At 40.2% G+C, this 22,906-nt stretch overlaps 1 protein-coding gene across 1 annotated transcript; it reads right to left on the bottom strand.

The window, feature by feature from the left end:
- Window positions 1–241: 241 nt before the first annotated feature.
- Window positions 242–4,930, bottom strand: LOC109215003 (organic cation/carnitine transporter 4-like). Its single transcript, XM_019378999.1, has 2 exons — window positions 4,364–4,930; window positions 242–1,611 (listed from the first exon to the last, which is right to left on the bottom strand). The coding sequence occupies exons 1-2, from the start codon at window positions 4,788–4,790 to the stop codon at window positions 422–424; spliced, it is 1,617 nt and encodes a 538-aa protein (XP_019234544.1). The 5' UTR covers window positions 4,791–4,930; the 3' UTR covers window positions 242–421.
- Between the last annotated feature and the right edge of the window lie 17,976 nt (window positions 4,931–22,906).

The following is a 22,906-nucleotide window of genomic DNA, read 5'->3' as shown; positions in this document are numbered from 1 at the left end:
GCGATCGCATATTATCAATTTTTCAAAGTACATCTCAATTCTCAAATACGTAAACATGGCATAGCATAGTCAAAATCATGCTTGTTAGTTTAATAATTTGACGAAGTGGTAGTCTATATTTAAAAGTAAACTAGAAGTTCATTTATCTTCTTGTGTTTTTCATTAAAAAGGATGTAATAATTTAAGAGGGAGAACGACTCTCTTTGGGACAAAGAATAATCACTTTAATTTCAACGCCATACCGCACAATTTTGAACTTGCATTATTACGAATACCTAATGTAAGATGAATAATACTATTAGTAAGTCTCTAAGTACAATCCAAAAATAGGTTTCTCAAAATATAGTACAAACATTCACAAACTAAAAACAAAATTTGAAACAAAAAAAGAAGAAGAAGGGAGTTCTCTAAAACCTGCAAATTAAGCTAGAATACAGGGTTTCTCTGCTTCAGCTTCTTCCATTCCAGCCATTGTGTCATATAATGGTCTATTTAAGGTTTCAGGCAAGTACGTTACCAGTAACCCTCCAGCTATTCCACAAGCTCCAAACACTGCAAATGGTATGCCACCCCCTAAAACAACCACTAGGGGTGCCAAAATTGCCCCCATTTGCGACGCCTGAGTTGCACATCCTAATGCTGCATTTCTCACTACAGTAGGAAACAACTCCATGGAATACACAAACAACAAATTGTAAGTTCCAGCCATACCAAATATCCCTAAAACTCCACACACCATTCGAACAATTTTCCATGTCCCGTAACCTTTCATCAAGCTTCCTGCCAAGCAAAAAGCTCCACTGAACCACATTGTCCATATTGCTAATGGCTTTCTACCGAGCCTGTCCAAAACTAATGCAGTTATAAGATAGGCAGGCATTTCAGCCACTGCGTTAAGGGCAACGTTGAGGTAGAGATTGGTCCCAAGGTTGACAGCATTCAAACTTAACCCATAATAAACCACGGAACAAAAGAAGTTAATAGCCACAGCTAAGAATAACCGAAACCGCGTTAGAGGAAACCTTAGTACATCTAAAAGTGATCCATTTAACGCTTCTTTGGTATCGGGTTCCAGCTTTGATTCGGATTGAGAATGAGGAGCATCGTCATTGTTCACTTCACTGTCGAGTGCAAGAAGAACGCCATCAGGAAGGTGTTTGCCATTTGATATGGCGATTTTGTGCATGATCTTCATGGCTTCATCTACTTTTCCTCTAACGAGGCACCAGCGAGGTGACTCGTGGAGGAAAGGAAGTATGAGGATAACGAATAAAACAGATGGGACCGAAGAAGCAATGTAAAGAGAGCGCCACGACTGGAAGAAATAAGCAATGGCAGAGAGAGCGGCTATCCCAGTAGAGAAAAAATAGAATGTGGACATTCCAGCTACGCCGCGCCAGGACTGCCCAACGGGTTCAGTGGCTAAGACAAAAGAACAAAGGCCAGTGCCTCCGGTGCTGAAACCGGAAAGAAAGCGGAATAAGGTATAGGTCCAGTAGTCGGAAGAGAATGCTGTTATACAACCAAAGATGGCGTTTAAGATGCAAACAATAGTGAGGGAGCCTTTTCTTCCTAATTTGGAGTCTGAGAGATGTCCAAATACTCCAGCACCTGAAAACCATTAATTTAAAAGTGTTATTCAAATTTTGTGATATCAAGTACCACCATCATCTCCAAGACAAAGTGAGAATATCTTGTTCATTTTCCCATTAAAATTTTCAAACTCTGAGCAAACTGTAAGCACAGCAAAGTAATTACCAATCTACATTCTCTATTGTGCCACATTGAAAGATCTTTAACAGAGAAGTTAATTTTACAAGTTAAAGGGAGTTACCCCTTCCGTTATTTGTTTGACCGAATAAAACATTAGGATTTTAGAACATGCCAAAAATAATTCCAAACTTGAGATATTAAACGCAAGATAATATTTCTATTAAATTATATGGATATATATAATTACCTAATAAAGTAATTTTTGTTAAAAAAAGGTGACATAAAATAGCATATAAAGACTAATTTCTTTTGGCCAACATGGGTAACATAAACTTCCTACTCCCTCCGTTCCAATTTATGTGAACCTGTTTGACTGGGCACGGAGTTCAAGAAAAAATGAAGACTTTTGGAATGTGTGGTTCTAAACATGTCAAAAAGAGGCCCAGAGAATTTGTGTGGTTATAAAAGTTTCTCATTAAGGTTAGAATTGTAAGTTTAAGTTACATTGTTACCAAATTTAGAAAGAAGTTATTTTTTTTGGAACGGACCAAAAAGGAAATAGGTTCACATAAACTGAAACAGAGGGAGTACTACTTTTGAAGGAAGGTATTTGGTGCTGCATCATACTGCAATTCTTTAAGTCGTGAGACGTTAATCTAACACGTGTCATATGCATGGAAAAATAAACACCGTGTCATAATTAGTGACAAATAAGCTTCATAAATGTCAAAAGAGGTAGCTCCTCCTTATGATTAGGGTGGTCTGGGTCCCACCCGGTATAACAACATTTGCTCGTAGATGCTGGCCAAGAGAAACTACGCAATATTAACCTATCTTTGTCCATATCCTACTTGGTACTCCAAATATAATAAACAAATAAAGAACTAGATCCACCTCTCCATTTGTTCCCAAGTTGCCTTCTTTGTATTGTTTTTATTTTAGGTGAGTTGTCGAAAATAAAGCAGCCTGTTCCAATTTCCGATAGTACACAAGGGAGACTGTAATATCTGAATCGGGGTAGCATATTCTCAACTTTCAATTTAGGCGGGTGAGTGGAAAGTAAGAATAGGGCTTTTCTAATACAGGCCTAAAAGTATCTACCATAAAATCTTTTATAGTACTTTTTTTTTTGGATAAGAATGAAAAGGTGGCATAAACCCAGAAAACAATAAGACTAATACATATAATAGACTCCTATAGAGTTATGAAACAATTAAGAACCTACGCCATAAGGAGGTTTAGCAAGGAATCGAACATCAAGGCCCAAAGAGTAATCGAAGTGAGACAAAAAATTTGATTAACATGAGAGACCAAAAATTAATCAAATAAATTTACGAGTTTGAACAATTCTATCCCCGATTTCTTTTTTCTTAACCAGCACCGAAAACAGGTTAGGTTCAACGAGACGTTCTTATCTTTTATTCTACTTTTTGGTCTGAAATGTCGTCTATCTTCGTCGCTTGTGTCCCATTCAATTAAGATTGACTTTTTTTATGTTAATTAATCATTAACAATTCGTGATCAAACAAATTTCGACGCAATCTTTTCCTATATACTTATATTTTTTATTATTAAAAAAGAAAAGAACAAAAAGCAAAGAAGAAAGATGTGGTGTTGTCCACTTTGTACAAACTGATAAAGAAACAACAAAATTGTCAGGATAGAGATGCTTGTGGTGAATAGGGACGTTTCAGCCAAGGAAAATAAAAGTCACCTCTGTGAAAGGTGCACGCGTACTAGTCTCTAAAGATTATATAAAGTGGCTAGGCCCGGATAATACATGGAAGAAGCATATACCGTCACACATCTCTATAATATTACTTCTCGAAACCGATTTTTACGTTGTGCTATTATATATATTCTCTATAACAGCATTTTACTATAATATCAAAAAATTCGGAACAAACGAAATTGTTATAGGGATAATTTGATTGTACTAAGAAACATTGTCCACAAGTTGAACGACATATGTTTTCCGAATTAAACTTTTACTTACGGATAATGTTAAAGAGATATTTATTTAACTTATCTTGGCAAATACTTGTGTTATTTACTTGTCTTATTTTTTATCTCATTTATTATGAACAGTTGTTTAATATATCTTCGTACTTATCAAATAATCTAATAGTATAAAAAATTATCACTATAAATGTTTATAAACTAGTATTTGATAAACAATACGGGATAAGAATTAGGTCTATATATACCTTACTTTCTTTAGATCCTATTTATGGAACATTTGTTGTTAACTGCCCCCACGTGTTTTTTCACTAACTATCAAGGCAATTTCAGAATATTGTATTGAAGACCCCAATTTAATTGAAACTCACATACTACTGCTACTACTTAGGACGCAACTTTACATAAACCATTCCATTCAAAAAATACTCAGCTAATGACTTCTACACCTATTGATAAATGTACCTCATGACTCATGAGGTAAGGTTTTAAAATATGGACAGATGGGGTTATGTTGTTCTAAGCGTAAAAGGTCACAAGGAAAAGCATTAATTTATGTTTAACCTACTTCATTGGTGAAAAAAAAAAAGAAAGGAAAACCCTCCTTCATTCAAAATAATTTAACACACTAATTTCTATATTTCTTCTTAATTCAGAAAAAATGGGAAAAGAAAAAGGATAAGGAACATACCGATCATGCAGCCAGCGAAAAATAAGGCTTGGACAAGTCCAACTCTGTATTTCTGTCCACATATCAATCCAAACTCCGATACCGTAGAACTTCCAATTCCACCGAACCATTCCCAAGACCCTGGCTCAAGGTCGCACACACTTTTAGCCGTTGAACCACACCCGCGGCTCCTCGTACACCGCCACCCTGGTTCACGATCGGAAAATATCATGACCATGGTGTGAATCCCTTCCAGCGCCCAAGCCAAGCTCGTTAGCACGAAATGTCTCAATTGCCACGACCCAAATTCTCCGCAGTATTTTTCCAACATTTGATCCATCGTTACTTTCTTCGGTTTTGAATATCCGTCCGCCGCCGGCGGAATGAGCGGTGACCGGAGGTCACCACCATCTTGTTGATTTGTTGATAAAGCTGATGATTTTGACATTTTTTGTCGATGATTTTTTTCTTTTCTCGCCAGGGATTATCTATGAGGTTGGCGGCTATATATATATAGGATATTCTTCAGTTCCAGAGTTGGTGGTGGGAAACAATAAGAATATAATAGGAGCCCTCTTTTTTATAGTGTTGTAATAAACTTTGGATTTCGCAATTTATGACTATTAGATGTTTTGTTGAAAAAGTGTATGTTTATTTTATTTTATTTTATTTTTAAAGTAAGAACTCGCTTATCGAATTTTGGTTGATAACGATAGTTATTTTATTTAAAACAAACTAAAGTCTTAAAAAAAGATCTATATATAGGTATAAAAAACAATACATTTGTTATATTGACCACTTTTTTATTGCGTTGCGTATCATGCTGCTTTATTTTCATATTTAGAATATATAATTAGGCTTATAGTTTAAAGAATCGCAAATTATAATTTTTTTTTTATGTTTCAAAATTATGTTATATGCACAATTTCTTCAAAAAGCTTTTTATTTTAACAAAAGCCTTTTCAGAAAAACCTGCGCAAAATTAGCTTTAAGTATTTTTTGGCAGAAATGATTTTATGTTATTTTTTAAAAATGTACAATTAGTAACAGCTACTTCTAGTAATTTAAGATGTCACTATATTTAAATAAATTTTCATAAAATCTGATGCCAGCAAAAAAGAAAAGGACGCGCCATATTACAATTCTAGTAAAGGTGAAGACCCCTTTTCAAATATTACGGGGCCACTTGCTCAAAAGTACTTTCCTCTCCCCGGTGTAGGACTTCTCGCCTTAAATTGGGATTTAATCCGGCTCTAATTTGGGTACGACAAATTGGATGGAAAACATGGGCTGACCTATATCGATCGGTTCAAGGGAGCTCGGATGAATTTGCTTTGACTAAAAATTACACTATTTATACGTGAAACTTATTGTTCTAGGAAATAAAACCGAAGAAATAAGTAACAAGTGAATCCACTTGACAGAAAGCGAGGTACGGTCCAGTGGTTCACGTGGATTCAACAGGAGTGAAAGGAATGGTGTTTGAATCTAAACTCCCAATGTCTTACATACGCATTGTTCTTTCTTTTTTCTTTTCAAAAAAAGGGTAAATTTCGCTTCTCCTCTTGTCTACCTGCTCTGCAAAGCCATTGTAAATAGCAACTTCAACTGCTTTTGCAAGATGCGAAATTTCTGACAAATTTATGCTACACATTATTTCAAGCTAAATAACATTTTATTTTATTAATAGTTTTATTGTTGCCTCTAGAAGCCTGCTCCCGGAACCAAGTTGTCCGCTATCTTATCTCGATTTGGACGCTTAGTCTTGTATTTTATTTAATTTATTTATCATTTTGGGATCAAATCGATTCACTTGTCTATAAACCATGCTATAAATTCAACTGTACATTTTTACGGGTAAACAGTTTGGCGCCCACCGTGGGGCTTAGACAGTTGTGTAATTGAGTTGATCCTTGCATCTATTACTAACCTATTTGATTCTTTGTTTCCTAGCCCAAAAAATCATAAAAGATGGCAGATAATGATGTCAACATCGCACATAACGTTGAGGCACAATGAGATCCGCTTCAACTCGAGGATTTTGATTAGTGATATCCGTGACGAGCAGGACGTAACCACGCTGGTTCATGGCGAGCAATATCCATGACACATATGGGAGGCAGCTCCTGATGACGCTGAAGACGAGAACGTTGCGAAAACGGTGAGGATCCTTTGAGAATAACAAAAAGCTATCATGGGCCATCTCTCACGGCAAGACCAGGCCATGATAGAATTGAGCCAAGCATTGTCGGGTGCTTCCAACAACGAGAATGAAAGAGGTCCAGTTCTTCCCGCAAATTGAACAGCGCAAAGGGTTGATAACAATACCTCAAGGGGTGAGGTTGGCTTCGACGGGGCTGGGGGGATCGACAACAGATCTAGTAACAATAATGGTAATGATCCTTTCAAAATTGAACTCATTCGGTTTATGAGAGAAGTAAACGCTCGAATAGACCAAATTCCGGGCGCACCACCAGTGCTGAAGGGGCCGGACTCAAAGAAATACACCCAGTTGTTGTTCAAACCGAGCCCAACACCAGACTTGATTCCAAAGCGGTTCAAAATGTCAGATGTACCAAACTATGATGGGAATTCAGACCCTCAGGAGCACATCACCACCTATACAACAGCGGTGAAAGGAAACGACTTGGCTCCACATGATATTGAGTCGGTCATGCTGAAGAAGTTCGGAGAAACCCTCACGAAGGGGGCCCTGACATGGCACTTACTCTTACCCGAACACTCAATAGACTCCTTTAAGATGCCCGCAGACTCTTTTATCAAGGCCCATGTCGAGGCCAGGAATGTCCAGGAATGGAAGCCGGATATATTCAGAATTTTGAAAGGAGAGTCCGAGTTGTTACGTGAATTAGTGACCAAGTTTCAGAAAGAAAGGATGTTGCTGCCAGTCGTGCCAAATGAACGGGCAGCTTAGGCATTCACTAAATGGCTGAACCCACAGAACTCCGACGCCTCCCAGAAACTAAAAGAAAGCCTGCTCGAGTTCCAGGCAACTACATGGGCAGATGTCCATAACCGTTATGAATCAAAAATAAGAATAAAATATGATCAACTCGGGTTCCCGACATCAACTAAGGGTCGGATCAAGAAATGAATAGGAATAAGTCGAAGGATGATTTTGACGCAGATCGACGATCTTCTAAAGGTTGGTTTTTGCCCCACAAAAGGGCCGAAGGATGCGGTAGAAGATTCCGATCGCCGGATAGGTTCGCTCTCGGTAAGAGAACTGATCGTGGCCAGAACAACAGGTCATTACAAGATAAAGAGATATCGGGTTCCCGGGATTGCACCTATCACAAGCTGCCAAGGTCGATTAGATCTGATCCCAGCCAAAGGGACCCTAATCTATGGTGCGACTATCATGGGGCTAAAGAACGCCGGACTAGGGACTACCGACATGTGATGACCCAAAAGGCCATTACTTGTTTTTAAAATGAATTCTGTGTTCTGAGGCCTTAAAATTCTCTTTTATCTTCAGCTCGATTTGCGTGCGCAATTCGGGCGTGTAGCCAGAAAGCTGTCATGTGAAAAATTTGTGAAATATTGAAATTTTGACTTAAAATGCATTTAAGTTGACTTCAGTCAACATTTTGGGTAAACGGACCCGGACCCGTGATCAGACGGTTCCAGAGGGTCCTAGGAAAATATGGGACTTGGGCGTATGCCCGGAATCGAATTCCGAGGTCCCTAGCCCGAGAAATGTATTTTTAAAGAAAATTATTTTCTAAAATTGTTTAAAGGATTTGGAAATGAACTTTGATCAGAACATGTTGGTATCGGGCCCGTATTTTGGTTCCAGCGCCCGATACAGGTCTTATATGTGGTTTAAGATAATTCTGTGAAGTTTGGTAAGAAACGGAATCCGTTTGACGTGATTCGGACCTAAATTGCAAAATTTGATGTTTTAAGAAGTTTTGAAATATTTCATTGATTTTGAGGTTTAATTCGTTGTTGTTGAGGTTATTTTGGTGATTTGATCTGACGGATAAGTTCGTATGATGTTATTGAGTTAGTACGTATGTTTGGTTTTGAGCCCCGAGGGCTCGGATGTGTTTCGAAAGGTTTTTGGAACTCAAAAAGTTGCAGGTTTTTGCTGTTCAGTGCCCAGAGATTTTACTCTTCGCGTTCGCGTGGTCCCTCTCGTGAACGCGTAAGGCAAATCTCCCAAGTGCCAGATTTCTTCTTTGCGAACGCGAAGCTTGAGACGCGAACGCGAGGCTGAGGGGGGAACGCGTCCATGCTCCCGTGAACGCGTAAGGTTAAGGCCTAGAGAGGGGTCACCATTTTGTGCATCGCGAACGCGGCCACTGGCCCGCGAACGCGTAGGCTTGAGGAGCCAAAGCACCGCGAACGCGAGCTATCTTCCGCAAACGCGAAGGTCTATTAGACCTAACTCATCGCGAACACGATGACCAATTTCGCCCAGTTATTTTAAAAGACCAGAACAATAGCCATTACGGGATTTTCACCAAAACTCATAACTTCTTCATCTAAACTTCAAATTGGGTGATTTTTGAAATGGGATTTCACCACCAATTCATAGGTATGTAATCTTAGATCATTTTCTTCAATTTCCATTAACACCCATTAGATTTCTAGGCTTAAATCATGTTCTTAAGGGTAGAAAAATTAGGAATTTGGGTAGAGTTAGAGCTTTTTGATTATTTGGGAATTTGACCTAGTTTTGGGGTCGGATTTCAAAACAAATTATATATTCGGGCTCGTGGGTGAATGGGTGATCGGGTTTTGGTCCGAACCTCGTGTTTTGACCAAGCGGGCCCGGGGTCAATTTTTGACTTTTTGGGAAGAATGGTTAGAAAGCCATAATTAAGCATTGGAATTGGATTGTTTAGCGTTTATTGATGTTATGAAGTCGATTATGTATAGATACAATTGATTTCGTGCCCAATTCGAATGGAAAGGCGGTGTTTGAGGATTGAGTTGGCCGTGGAAGTTCGAGGTAAGTGTTCGGTCTAACCTTAGCTTGAGGGATTAGGAGTTGTGTCTTATTTGCTATTTGCTTCTTGTTGAGTACGACGTATACGCATGGTGACGAGTATCTATACGTTGGAGTCGAGCATGACCGTGAGTCTTAAATTGAAATTTGTTGTGTTCTTAAATGATACTACGGATGCTTTAATTGATGATTCTCGATATTGAGCAAGTATTAAGTTTGTTCTCGTGGAAATTACTTATGATTTGAATATTGGTGTTAGCTGAGATGAATAGAAGTTGAGTTAAGATTGGTTATAGCTGATTCTCCCTTGCCGGGACGTATTTACTTTTATTGTTGAACCCTTGCCGGGATAGTGTTTTATTGTTGATCCCTTGCCGCGACTCTTGTTATGGTTGTTGCTAAAGGTATATGAAAATATGGATCGGGTTGCACGCCGCAACAATACTATATATGGATCGGGTTGCACGCCGCAACAATACTATATATGGATCGGGTTGCACGCCGCAACAATATTAAATATGGATCGGGTTGCACGCCGCAACAATACTAAATTTGGATCGGGTTGCACGTCGCAACAATATTATATTGGATGGGGTTGCGCGCCGCAACAGTATTATTATTGTTTTTTGGTAGATTCTGAGTTGTTCTCTCATATTTTTCTTAAGTTCCTGCTGGATTTGACATTCTTCACCGTAGCATGTATCCCCTACCATTTAAATTGTTTATTCCTGTTTATTTTCCGTTGTATATTATATAACTGCACAGGTTTATCTGGAGTTTGGTCCTAGCCTCGTTACTACCTCGCCGGGGTTAGGCCAGGCACTTACCAGCACATGGGGTCGATTGTGCTGATGCTACACTCTGCACTACGTGCAGATACCGGAGCTGCATTTGGACAGTAGCACTAGGGGAGCCAGCCTTCAGTCCATCCAGAGATCCCAAGGTAGTCCTGCAGGCATCCGCAGGCCCGGCGTTCTCTTCTATCTCATTATGTACTCTGTTTTCATTAGATTTCGAGACAGACTGTATTTCTTTCAGACAATTGTTGTAGTAATCTTAGTCCGTCCGTGAATACTGTGACACCAGATTCTGGGTAGAGGAGTATATTGGCATTGTAGTACTGGCTTTGTATTTTTAGTTGCTTAAGTCTTCCGCTTATTTCTGTTTATCGTAAATTTTAATATGTTGATTACCTGCTAACTCAAGTTTTTAAAAAGGATTAAAATGAAAAAGTTAAGAGTTTCTATATTTCGTGGCTTGCCTAGCTTCTACGAGTAGGCGCCATCACGACTCTCGAGGGTGGGAAATTCGGGTGGTGACACGACATCTGTGGGAAGAGGTTGCGACGCTGTTAAAAAATTGCCATCTTAGAGAGTTCTTAAGCGAATGGGCCAAAAATAATTACGACCGCAACCGGGATAACACAGAGCCCTCGAAGATAGGTGAAGACCCTCCCCGACAAACTATCAACATGATTTTTGGGGTAACGAGATCAACAGTATGACCTTCTTGGTAGAAAAAAAGTCAAAGATGTCAGTGACTCATAACAAGAGACTCCGAGAAATCGCCGAGGACGGCATCACATTCATAGAAGAGGACGCTGATGGACTCCTACTACCGCACAACGATACCCTGGTAATTTCTCTTAATGTTTTAGATTTTAAAATTAAACGTATTTTGGTGGAACCAGGAAGTTCAGCCAATATCATTCAATCGAGAGTGCTGGAGCAAGCCAAGCTAACTAGAAGCATCACTCTGGCAACGAAGCTCCTCGTCAGGTTCAATGTAGCAAGTGTGACGACCCGAGGGGAGATCTTGCTGCCCACGAACGCCAAAATGGTCATGAAGACTACCCTGTGTGAAGTAGTAGACGGCGACATGGGCTACAACATAATTCTTGGCAGACCATGGTTGCACGAGATGAAGGTAATGCCATCAACATATCACCAACTTCTAAAATTCCCAACTCTAGAGGGAATCAAGCAAATAAGAGGAGATCAAATGGAGGTAAGGGAAATGAACGCAGTCTCAGTTTCCAACAATAAAGGAAAGGAACACACGGCATAGCTATTATAGGGAACCTACGCCCGCTCCCAAACCAAACGAAGACGACAAAGGGGCGGAGCCATCAGAATCATATCAGGTACCAAGGTATTTCCAGGTACTGGAAGAATCGAACGCAACCAAATCCACGACGGAAGAACTCGAACAAGTCGCATTGTTCGAGAAATTCCTAGAGAGGAAGTTCCACTTGAGGACAGGATTAAACCCCGAGCTCAGGTTAGGATTAATAGAATTACTTAAAATTATTGTTGATTTTTTTGCATGGTCGCACGTTGATATGATAGGTATCCTGCTAGAGATGGTCATGCACAAGTTAATCCTGGACCCCAGCATCCCGCCAGTAAGGCAAAAGAAGCGCCAATCGTTGAGGTCAGAAATAGGTTTGTCAAAGAAGAAGTGACTCGATTGCTTAATATCGGGCCAATCTGGAAGGTAAAGTATCTGACTGGCTAGCTAACGTAATAGTAGTTCCAAAAAAAATAATAAATTCCGCATGTGTGTATATTATAAGGATCTGAATAAGGTGTGCTTAAAAGACTCGTTCCCAGCCATACATTGATCAAATGATTGATGCCAGCCGGACATGAGTTGATGAGTTTCCTCGATGCCTATTCCGGGTACAACCAAATTAAGATGAACTCGGAGGATCAAGAAAAAACTTCGTTCATAACGAACTTGGGTACATATTGCTACAATGTGATGCCGTTCAAGCTTAAGAACGCCGGAGCCACTTATCAGAGGCTCATGAAAAAAATGTTCGAAAAGAAAATAGGAAAAGCAAAGTTTACATAGATGATATGCTGGTTAAGTCTTTGAATGTAGGTGACCATTTGAAACACCTCCAAAAAACCTTTGACATCCTAAGAAAGCACAACATGAAGCTTAACGCCAAAAAGTGAGCGTTTGGAGTCAGCTCCGGTAAGCTTTTAGGTTTCTTGGTGTCACAAAGGGAGATCGAAGTCAATCCCGACAAAATTAAATCCATCGAAAACATTCCAGACCAGTTGACAAACGTGAAAGAAGTCCAAAGACTAACCGAAATACTGGCCACCCTAAACAGGTTCATTTCCCGATCCTCGAGAAAATGCCATCACTTATTCTCACTTCTGAAGAAGAAGAACAATTTCGAGTGGACCCCAGATTTCCAGCAGGTCTGAAAGACTTAAAATGGTATCTATCAAGGCCTTCATTACTATCAAAATCAGAGAAAGACGAACAATTCCTAATATACTTTGCAGTCTCAGAGGTTGCGGTAATGCTGTTTTAGTCTGGGAGCACGAAGGTACGCAATCTCCTATCTATTATGTTCGCAGAATTTTATCAGGGGCGAAAACTCGTTATCCGCACATTGAAAAGCTGGCCTTATCTCTCGTAGTCACCGCTCGAAAGCTAAGCCCTATTTTCAATGCCACTCGGTGGCCGTGGTGACAACTTTTCCCCTACGAAATATCCTTCGCAAACCCGAGTTGTCAGGTCGACTGGCCAAATGGGCAGTCAAAATTAGTGAATTCGATATCGAATATAAACCCAGAACTGTAATCAAATCACACGTTTTGGCTGACTTCGTGCCCGATTTCAGTCCCGAGCCTATGGCCACAAAGGAAGCGGTGATGGTGTCGGAAACGACATTAAGAGTTTGGACCTTGTTCATGGATGGAGCTTCCAATGTGAAAGGGTCTGGGTCCCGGGGTAGTCCTAATCACGTCTTTGGGAGAAGTCCGGAGGCAGGCCATAAAACCTGTTCCCCTAACTAACAATGAAGCAAAGTATGAGGCTTTGATTGAAGGACTTGAACTGGCTCGGAGACTAGATTCCGAGGTCATTGAAATCAAATGTGATTCCCAGTTGGTTGTAGATCAGGTATAAGGAATCTTCGACACCAAGGAGGAACGCATGCAACAATATGTGGTGAAAGTTCAAACTCTACTTACATGGTTCAGGGAATGGCTAATCACCCACATCCAAAGAGAAGAAAATGCAGAAGCACATGTATTGGCCAATTTGGGCTCGTCCACGAAAATGAAAGGATCAGATTCCAGCACGTTCGTAGAACTCATGCACTCAGTATTGGGCGTGGATGATTATTATGAAGTAAATATGACCCACTTGGCCTGGGACTGGAGAAATGAAATCATTTACTACCTTGAGCATGGCAAACTGCCCGAAGACCCGAAGGCATTCCGGGCACTCGCACCAAAGCAGCTCGTTACAGCTTTTGGGGAGGAGTGTTATACAGAAGATCATTCCAAGGCCCGTTGGCCCGATGCTTAGGCGCAGCCAAAGCTAATTACGTCATGAGAGGGGTTCACAAAGGAATCTGTGGAAATCATTCAGGTGCAGACTGGTTGGTGTTAAAATTAGGTAGGGCAGGATACTACTGGCCCCGTATGGAAGAAGACGCTAAGGCATTCGTTCAGAAATGCGACAAGTAGGGATGGGCGTTCATATAATTTTGATTGCATATAAAAATTTCGGTTTGGATTTTTGATTTTCGGATTGAAGAAATGACAATCTAAATTCAATCAAATTAAGTTCGGATTGGATCGGATTTTTTAAGTTCGATTTCGAATTAATCGGTTTGGATATTTTAGATTTTCGATTTTGAGATTATAAGTTGAGATGTTTCTTCATTTTACAAAAATGAATATCCAAATGAAGTGGTCATGTTAAATTGCCTGAAAAGTTCCTCATTCTCACCGTAATCATCCAAAATGAAGTATTCAAGTAATGAAATTATTATCAAAAAAAATACAATAGAGACATTAATACGGCCGATAAGAAGTAGAAATAGTAAAATCGTGTCCAAATAGAATGTATTCTCACAGTAACTTAGTAATTAATATTGAATATATGAGATAATATCTAATGGGTAAGGTATTAAACTTATTATTATTGACATATGGATAATGGACTAAATATAAAGTATAAGAATTCCAGATTTTTAGATATACGAAAATTCAAAGTACCAAATCAAATATCCAATACAAAATCCAAAAAATTTAAAAACTAAATCCAAAATCAAATCCGTAATTCGAAAATCCAAAAAATTCGGATTTCTGGGTTTGCCCAAACTATGTCCACCCCAAGCAACAAGTGTGAACGCCATGCGCCATTAGTACACTAACCGGCAGAGCTACTGCACTCGGTATTGTCCCCATGGCCATTCATGAAATGGGGGATGGATATAGTCGGGCCGCTTCCACTAGCTCCCGAGAAAGTAAGATTTCTCTTAATTTTAACTGATTATTTCACAAAGTAGGTTGAAGCAGGTCCTTACCAGAAAATCGGTGAGCGCGAAGTGGTCGATTTCCTATGGGAGAACATAGTTTGACGATTCAAAATACCGAAGGGGCCTGCGACAACGGGCCATAGTTCATACGCGCAAAGGTCACAAAATTCCTTGAAGACTTGAAAATCAAAAGAATCACATCTTCGCTATACCATCCGAGCGCGAATGGGAAAACGAAATCAACAAATAAGGTGATCATTCAAAACCTTAAAAAGAGACTGGAAGTGGCCAAAGGCAAATGACCCGAAGAGCTACCGGGAATGTTATAAGCCTACTAGACAACGGCCAAGTCAAGCACGGGAGAGACACCTTTCTCTCTCGTATATGGAGTAGAGGCCCTGATTCTGGTGGAAGTAGGAGAACCGACCTTGAGGTACTTCCTGGCGGGCGAAGAAACAGACAACGAAGAATTGCTAGTCAAACTGGAGCTGCTTGACGAACGCAGGGACTTAGCGCACATAAGGATGGTGGCCCAAAAACAAAGAATGAAAAGGTACTACAATCGAAGGGACAATCTCCGCTATTTTAAAGTAGGAGACTTGGTTTTAAGAAAGGTGACTCAGAACACCCGGGAGCTCACCGCAGGAAAGCTAGGTCCGACAGGGGAAGGCCCCTACCGGGTTTCATCTGTCACCGGGAAGAGATCATACGAACTAGAAAACCATGATGGAGACAAATTTCCAAGCAATTGGAACATGACTCACCTCAAAAGGTATTATTGCTGATGAGCACCGCTTATACTGAAAGTATGTGCTGTACTTTTTTTCTCTTTGTCCAGTTTTTGTCCCAATTGGGTTTTCTGGCAAGGATTTTATCAAGGCAGCAAAGGAAAGCATACTACGAAGGAAATATCATCGGCAAAAATAAGACCTTTAAATGACAAGGCATGAAAATGACAAGCTACTGCGGGATGGTTAGATAGTCTTTTGCTCGATAGCAAAGTTCCTAACGGGAAACGAAGCCTGCTATCGGACCAAAGGCTATTCAACCGTTCACGAGTGCTCCTTCCCTACAAGCCATTGGGAGGTGGTTAGACAATCTTTGGCTCGGTAGAAAAGTTCCTAACGGGAAATGAAGCTTGCTATCAGACGAAAGATTATCCAACCATTCACTAGTGAAATCCTCAAAGGGGCAAGACTTCCAGTGTTCCAATTCACATTCTTTGCATTTGAACACTGGGGGAATGATATGAGTTTACGACAATCTTATTGCCACAAAAATTGGGACTACGAAATCCGGGAACAAAAATATCTCATCGGGATCGGGGACTGCCTAGTCAGCAACAAGTTGTACAAATTAGCCACAAGTAATGGCAATTTATTTTTTAGCAAAACAAATGCTTATGTACTTTTGAAGATAGAAGGAACAAATTCCTTCTAATTTTATCTTGTTTCTTGTTTAAATGATAAATTGTTTTTATCATTTGAAAGTTAATCAAGTACTTCAAATGCTACTTCCGCTGTGAACAGGAGGCGTTCTCTTCAAGAGCACGGTGAACATAAGAGGGCCCTCTCTTATGAAACCCTCACAGCAAAGAGTTAGTTCTGGAAGAGTTTATGCCCGACACCCAAATGCTATCGGGGAAAAATGCACCCGAAGCCTTGCATAATTCGGCGCAAAAAAGTAAACTTTGCGCAATGCTTAAACAAAAATCACTTTTATTTATCAAATGTGCCAAGCATTAGAAGTACAAAAATATGAAAATAAAACAACAGAGGAAAAGATAGCAAAAAGCTAAACTATATCGCCCCCCCGAACTCGGGGGAAAAGAAGCATCAATGCCCCCAGGAGAAGTAGGCGGATCTGCCATTGGCTCGGGATCTTGGCCTTCACCATTATTCTCTTCAATTCCTCCTCGGTTCTAGAGAACCCAGAACTGGAGCCAGAAAAGTCATCTGCATCAGGCTGAGCTAAGAGGCGTCTTCGAGTGGTTAACTCCAGCTCTCGGGCCTTAGCGACTTCATCATCAATATCAATGATGCCCTCTTGAGCCTCTTCCAAGATTTTTCTCCTCATGCTATACATAGAATATGTTTTTTCAATTATGAGGGAATCTGCTCGGCGCTGAAGTTTTTATTTAAGACACTCAAGCTCGGTCAAAAGGCCATCCTGCTCGGATGTCACGACACTAAGGCTAAGATCAAGATCACGGATAGTGGTAATATGGACCTTATTATGTTCCATGATCCACTTATATCTATCCTCCATACGTGCACGCTTCTCCTCGGTAGCAGCGGCCTCTGCAGTCTTGGAATTCAAGGCTGCCTCCAAGTTATTTACTCTCTCAGTGGAGGGAGCCTCACGCTTGGCAACAGCAAGCACATCATTTTGGACCTCAGACCATTTAGCCTTGACTTCTTGAAACTATACATTTAAGTAAGAGGCTTCTTGGCTGAGGGCCATCACTTCCTGCTCACTCTGCTGCAGCCGAGCCTCCTACTCACCAGCTTCAGTAGCTTTTGCTTCCAACACCGGAGGCAAGCAACAATTTTGTCCCTCTCGGCCAACAGTTGATCCCACTCGGACTTAAGCTTTTCTTTATCGAGGATCAACTTCTGAAAGCCCTCGGAATCAAGGAAGTTGGCTTGCAAAGAAAACCCTAATTTAGAAACTCTGTCATAACAAGTCAAAATGAAACAGGTAGTAAAAAGAACAAGTAAAATACCATTGCTGCAGTGTTCATGGCATTATTTATCAAACTTCCCCCAAAAGAGTGTATTTTTTTCTTATATTTCTCTAAAGCCACCGGCTTTAGGTAATTGGTGAGTTCCACCGGCGGGGACAACAGATGGCACTCGGTAGATACCAAGAGTGAGACACTCCTCCTCTAGATTTGTAGAAGGGGGAGAATAGTTGTGCCCCAAATTCCCATGCTATGCGGACTGGGGGGGAGGGACATCCTCCTCTCGGGTGTCTGCGGCCGGTGGGGGTGATGCAGTAGTTTTTGTCACGAAGGTATGGCCGAAGTGGAAGGATATTGAGCTAATGGTATTGTGGGTAAAGAAGCAGCTGCGGAAAAGGCAGTTCTTCTTGTTGGTCGCTCACCAACCGAAGATGGAAGTTGCCCAATACTCAGCCTCATAGTACTGGGAGCAGCAACTAGGACTGGAAAGGGAGAAATGGCATTCTCCACCAAGTCTAACTCTCCAGAGCACTTGGGCATCATCCCCGGTTGGGGTTATAAGCTCTTCAGATTGATCATTTTGTTGAGCCTATGAAGGTCGTTTTCTCCTTTGTAAGGAATCCCCTTCATCACTGACTTCCAATCATCATCAATCACCACAGTGACTGCGGTTGGCTCGGGCAAGACTTTCTTCACCTTTTTATTCTTTCCCTCAGCTGAGGAAGAACGCTGCCTTTTTGGTTGCTTGTTCTCCGGCCGGGGACTCCAAGAGGAAGCACTTGAACCGAAAGCAGATTCGATGGCGCTTGTTCGGGTGAAAGCCTCCTTCAGCAACCTCGCAGCCTTTGCGGGATCGGCCAAAATATCCTCCTCAGGGATGATAACAGAAATGTAAGACCCCGTAAATATTTTCTAATGATTTAAGATTTTAAAATGCGCTGATGGTATTTGGGAATAACGTTTTCGAGTATTAAAGGAGACCTATGGGACATAACCACATCATTTTGTAATAAAAATTTATGTTCGAGGCGTGTTGGAACATATTAAGGAGGATTGTGGTGGGAAGAATTTGTGTGGAATAAGTTAGATGTATTAAGTGGAAAGAATGTCTCAATTTGCATAACACCTGACTTTAAGTGGGTATTATCTTATAGAAAAAAGCTATTTTCCATGAATTTTGTCCCTAAAGCATATCTCTTCAAATCTGTTTTCAAACGAATTAAACCATTTATCATTTGGATATTTCTACAAGAAGTTATGATCAAATTACTAAAGTAAGGCATGCGGAACAAACAAAGTTTTGCTAAGGGTTTAAGGTCTTAAATCGCGTCTCCATATCTCCACTTTTCTCTTGTGTACCCTAGATGCCATGGATGAGGGTAACATCATGTAATCATAGCAAGGTATTAAAGGAGGGTAAGTTGGAAAACAAGAAATATAGAAAGGATACAACTGGGGGGCTCATCTAAAATCGTGCGCCACACGGGTTTGAACGAGCCAAGACCCCACCCATTTAAGCAAAACAACAAAGTGTTGCCCCAACATGCGAACTTGAACGAGAGCTCTTCCATGTCCACGCGACACGCAAGAATGGTGTCACGACCCGGATTTCCCACCCTCGGGGATCGTGACAGCGCCTACTCGTGAAAGCTAGGCAACCTGACAATTTCAATTTTCTATCATTTTAATCAACCAAGCAAGAATAGATAATAGTAAAAAAAGATAATTTAGGAAGTGCAGAAAATGATATAACAGTGCCACAGTACCAAGTACGTAACTACCCCATAGACCTGGTGTCATAATCCATGAACGACTAAGATTTACTACAAATACAAGTCTGAAAGAAATATAACTGTTCACGAAATAGAAGAGACAGCAAAAATCTAAAGCGGGGAAAGGGGGACTTCAGGCTCTGCGAACGCCAGCATATCTACCTTGGTCTCCCTGGACTGAAGGTAGCTACCTCAAGCTACTCACAAGGTCCGGCACCGAAATCTGCACAAAAAGTGCAGAGTGCAGTATCAGTACAACCGACCCCATGTACTGCTAAGTGTCGAACCTAACCTCGGCGAAGTAGTGACGAGGCTAGAATACGACAACCATATAAACCTGTGTAGTTAAGTCATATACGTATAGAGCAATAATAATAGGAAATAACAGATAAAGATGGAAGGGGAACATGCTGCGGGGAATATCAAATTCTAACAGTAATTTATTAGAGAAGCATAATGAACACCATATTTGAATCAACAGTTATAATGAAACAGTAACACGTGCACGACATCACCCTTCGTGCTTTTACTCTCGTCCTCACCATATGAAACAATAGAAACGGCACGGCATCACCCTTCGTGCATTAGCTCTCATAATCATGGCACGGCATCACCCTTCGAGCATTAACTCTCACAATATCGGCACGGCATCACCCTTCGTGCATTAGCTCTCGTAATCATGGCACGACATCACCCTTCGTGCATTAACTCTCACAATATCGGCACGGCATCACCCTTCGTGCATTAACACTCACTCACAATATCATGCACGGCATCACCCTTCGCGCTTTACACTCTTCCTCACCCAAATAGTAGAAACAATACATCTCGGCAAGGGAGTCAACAATAGAAACAATAATATCCCGACAAGGGAATCAGCTATAACCAACCTCGTTTCAACAGTTAATTCTATGAAATATGTCTCAACTTGAGTTAATACTCATCAATGATCAAATACTGAACAATATCATAAAACTTCCTCAACATAGAGAAACATCATTTTTAGTATGAGTAGCACATGATAAGAGACATAACGAGCATATTATAAGATTCACTTGCATGCTCGACACCAACGTATAGATACTCATCACCACACCTATACGTCGTACTCAACACTAACACGTAGAAAAAAAGACCACAACACCTATTCCCTCAAGCTAAGGTTAGGCCAAACACTTACCTCGATTCCACGGACAAAATCAAGCCTCAATTACCGCTTTACCTCTCGATTCTACTTCCAATCCGCTTGTATCTTGTCATAATTTACTTAACAATATCAATAAATTCTAAATAAACCAATTCTAATGCATGAATATCGATTTCCCAATGTATTCCCCAAAAATTCAAAAACCGACCCCAAGACCGCTTGGTCAAAACTCGAAGTTTGAACCAAAACCCGATTACCCATTCACCCATGAACTCAAATATGCAAACCTCAATTTGAGGTCCAAATCCCCAAAATTCGAAAATACTAATTGTCACGCCCCAAAATCCGAGGAGCGGGACCGGCGCTCAACCGAGTAAACCCGACTGAGCAAGCTTGTTAAGTTTCATTCTACCCAAACTAATTCATGAATAAATAGGAGGTGGACTCCATTAATCATACATTGTAAGTATTTCATTAACAACTTCCATTTTATTTCCATTAGCAGCTTAAATCATAATTATCAAAATATTACAAGTTTTATAAATCTTTGCCCAACATCAATATTTCTACTTTGATTCCAATACCCGACAATACCCACAACCTGTCTACGAAGCCTCTAAACACAACTAAAGAGTAATGTAATATGGACATGCCTGTAACAAGGCTTCGGCTATACCTCAAATACAAAGTATATGATGAACATATGAAACAGGACCCCGAAACGAAGTGGGGCTCACCAAGTCAGCTGAAAGGATGATGCGGCAGTAGCTGCGACCAACACTGCCTGCTATAGAAACACCTACATCCATTTAAAGACGTAGCTCCCCCGGCAAAAAGGACGTTAGTGCCATCGAATAGCACTAGTATGTATAACTAAACACCATCTCATTAGAAAGAACAACCACAAAAGAATAAAGAAATCATAAGGATCAACAAAGCTTTAAACAATCACCACATAATCAAATACAAATAAGGGATCACATAGCTTTCACACAATTTCCATAACTTTAGTTTGGGGCATTCCATATTGTTGCATCATTATCCACATTACCACCGCTTCCTTGAGCGGAGTCCGATCACGGCCCGATCGGCTAAGCCGTCTCCCCGAGACGTTACCATTATTTCACTCTCACTTTCCAATTTCAATTATCAATACATTACCACCATGTGTACATAACATGGCGTCCGATCACGGCCCGATCAGCTAAGCCGTCTTACCAAGACGTTACCATTTTTCATTAATCATCTCACTTAAATTTTTGTTTCACATATATTAGTTCTTAGGCACTTAGGGCCACAATTTCCACATCATGTCCACTTTCAATACAAACATTGCAATTTAGGATAACATGTACAAACAGGAGCAATTCAAGTTTAAACATAGATAAGATTTCACATAGTTGGCATGGCAATCTCAATTTAAATCCTAACATTGAGGTCTAGGCATTCCGGCCACAATTACCACATTCCATAACTCACGTTTCACATTTTTCCCATTTTTAACATTTACTTTGCCACTTAAGACCATAGGCACATACAAAAGCAATTTAAGTCATAAGTATAGAGAGGAATTCATCTAGTTTGGCATGGCATTTAGGCATTGTTGATACCCAATTTTTCCCTAGGTATTTTTATATACAAAATACTTTCAAAATAGCATGTACATACATATATAAGCATGCCCAAGAGTTTTGGTATTTTTCCCTAATTTTTTAAGGATTTTAAAATCAATTTATTGTCCATTTTTTTAGCAGTACAAAAATCAGTAATTATTTTCCAAAACTATCCTTTTTGTGAATAACTTATTTTATTCTCATATTTACACCAAAATATAATTAAGGTGATTTTTGTATATTTTTACAAATTTATTTGATATTTTTAAAGCTAAATTGCATATAATTACAATTATAGCCTATTTTACGATTAATAGTATTTTATAATTGTAAAATTAGCTCCAGTATTTTTAAATTAATATTTATGTATTATTAATTTGCTCAGTACTTTTAATTTGCTTTTAAAATCATTTTTCACTATTTTTATAAAATAATAGGGGAAAATTGGCTATTTAATATTTAGCTCATTTCTATTTCAATTACAGCCCCCATTCCCTTTCAATTTTGGCCCTTAATTTGACCCAATTCCGCCCCAATTAAACCAGCCCAATCCCTAAATTACCCGACCCCTGACCCGATTAAAAAACCCATCCGGCTCCTCTTTGATCCAGGCCGTTGATCGTTTTGATCAACGACCATAAGTTCCCCTTTCCTTTTTTAATCTCCAAACCCCCCTAACCTAATTCATTTCGTCTGAAACGCCGCCTTTGAACCCCTTCGTCTCTCAAATCCTCTCGAACCTTCCTGGAACCCTAGTCGTCTCCCACCTTATTTCACCGGGTTCCCACCGGAATCCATGGCGTCTCAGGCCATAGATGGTCTGTACTCACCCTTCCTCACCATTAGACCTAAGCTATTCAAGGCTGTGAAACCTGACTTCGATGGTTCTCTCCAAGACCTTCTCAAATCTGTAGATCTATGGCTTCACCGGCCATTACTCCGGCATATTCGAGCAATATGAGTCTTTTCGACTCAGGATGTGACTTTCCTCAAGACCTTTCTCATTCCTAGGGTTTTTCTCTGCAACCCTAAGCTGTCCAAGGTTCTTTACTTGCTTATTTTCTTAGATCTGGAACAT

The sequence above is a fragment of the Nicotiana attenuata genome, unplaced genomic scaffold (genome assembly GCF_001879085.1).
Source record: "Nicotiana attenuata strain UT unplaced genomic scaffold, NIATTr2, whole genome shotgun sequence".
Lineage (NCBI taxonomy): Eukaryota > Viridiplantae > Streptophyta > Magnoliopsida > Solanales > Solanaceae > Nicotiana > Nicotiana attenuata.
Note: the sequence above shows the minus strand (reverse complement) of the source record. Positions and strands in the feature narration are given on the sequence as shown.

What these genes read in the sequence shown, in the direction of transcription:
- LOC109215003 (XM_019378999.1), bottom strand. Translation starts at nt 4,790, where the DNA reads ATGTCAAAATCATCAGCTTTATCAACAAATCAACAAGATGGTGGTGAC. An exon ending in TTTCGCTGGCTGCATGATCG is followed by an intron (nt 1,612 to 4,363) that starts GTATGTTCCTTA and finishes AATGGTTTTCAG; the next exon opens with GTGCTGGAGTATTTGGACAT.